The 1,597-nt window shown below is 41.3% G+C and overlaps 1 protein-coding gene across 2 annotated transcripts in view; it reads left to right on the top strand.

Moving 5' to 3' along the window:
- Nucleotides 1-922: 922 nt before the first annotated feature.
- Nucleotides 923-1,597, top strand: part of LOC115306947 (olfactory receptor 5B3-like) — a 12,313-nt gene continuing 11,638 nt past the window's right edge. The window contains exon 1 of one of the 2 annotated variants that reach the window (XM_029957522.1): nt 923-1,513. In XM_029957522.1, coding sequence (XP_029813382.1) covers nt 923-1,513 — 591 coding nt within the window. Of the gene's footprint in view, nt 1,571-1,597 lie in introns of both variants that reach the window. The other variant, XM_029957523.1, reaches the window with a different exon arrangement.

The following is a 1,597-nucleotide window of genomic DNA, read 5'->3' as shown; positions in this document are numbered from 1 at the left end:
GCAGGAGCTCCTTGTGCATCATAATTTAAATGACAGTAATAACAAATCAAACTCATGATGTTCTTGAGAGGATGTACAGATTTTCTAGGACATATGATGAGCTTATGTTCCAATAACCCCATGGTAAGTTGAAATATTGTAAGTTGAAAATATACTTAATACACCTGACTTACTGAACATCTCTCGTACCTCAGACATACTCTGAGCACCTACATTAGCCTACAGTTGAACAAAATCATCTCACACAAAGCCTGCTTTTTCATAAATATCTCCTGAACATATTGAATGCAGTACGGAAAGTGAACCACAGAAAGGTTGTCATTATCTGGGTTTTTGGCCCTCATGATCATGTGACTGACACGGGGCTGTGGCTGGTGCCTACATCTAGCATCATGAAAGAGTCACTAGGCTGGGGAAAGATCAAAATTCAAAATTCAAAGCTTGATTTCCACGGAATGTGTGTCACTTTGCATTGTAGTAAAGTAGGAAAACTCTAAATCGAACCACTGTAAATGGGGACTGTCTGTACAGTGTGTACAGTGGTTCCTGGAAGGTGAGCAATGGTGCAAGTATCTGCTTTCACCTTTCACTAAGTTTGGGGAGCGTGACTGCCAGACATTCATTCTGGACAAGCATTCTTGCTCAAGTTAATTAATTCTCCACATCTCAGTTTACAGATTTCTAAAATTTTAGAATTGAGGAGATGATCCATACTTCAGGTTCAACAGTTTGCAAATACACATTGCTAATGCACTATTTTTGTTATCATGCTAATTTTTTTAATCTGGAGAAACCTGATATACAGGTTACTGCTCTAATGAAATAACGCATAGTGTATATGCCTTTTTCAATATAAGTCTCTTGGTTTACCACCCATTTCTCTGTTCTCATCACCACAGAGCATTTGTGGTTCTCAACATTGATGGATAACAGGACAGAAGTGACACAGTTCATCTTGCTGGGACTAACCAGTGACCCAGAACTGCAGGTTCCCCTCTTTATCATGTTCACCCTCATCTACCTCATCACTCTCGTTGGAAACCTGGGGATAATGGTGTTGATTTTGTTGGACTCCCGTCTCCACACTCCCATGTACTTTTTCCTCTGTAACTTGTCTCTGGTGGACTTTGGTTACTCTACAGCTGTCACTCCCACGGTCATGGCTGGATTACTCATAGAGGATAAGATCATCTCTTATAACACATGTGCTGCTCAGATGTTCTTTTTTGTAGCGTTTGCCACTGTGGAAAATTACCTGTTGGCCTCAATGGCCTATGACCGTTACGCAGCAGTGTGCAAGCCCCTCCATTACACCACCACCATGACGACTGGTGTGTGTGCATGCCTGGCCACGGGCTCTTACCTCTGTGGTTTCCTGAATGCCTCTATCCACATTGGAGACACGTTCAGCCTGTCCTTTTGTAAGTCCAATGTGATTCATCACTTTTTCTGTGACATTCCAGCAGTCATGATTCTCTCTTGCTCTGATAGACATGTGAGTGAGCTGGTTCTTGTTTATGTAGTGAGCTTCAATATCTTTTTTGCTCTCCTGGTTATTTTGATTTCCTACATATTCATATTTATCACCATCCTAAAG

The sequence above is a fragment of the Suricata suricatta genome, chromosome 11 (genome assembly GCF_006229205.1).
Source record: "Suricata suricatta isolate VVHF042 chromosome 11, meerkat_22Aug2017_6uvM2_HiC, whole genome shotgun sequence".
Classification (NCBI taxonomy): Eukaryota; Metazoa; Chordata; class Mammalia; order Carnivora; family Herpestidae; genus Suricata; species Suricata suricatta.
The sequence above is the reverse complement of the archived record's forward strand: the minus strand, read 5'-3'. Positions and strand labels throughout refer to the sequence as shown.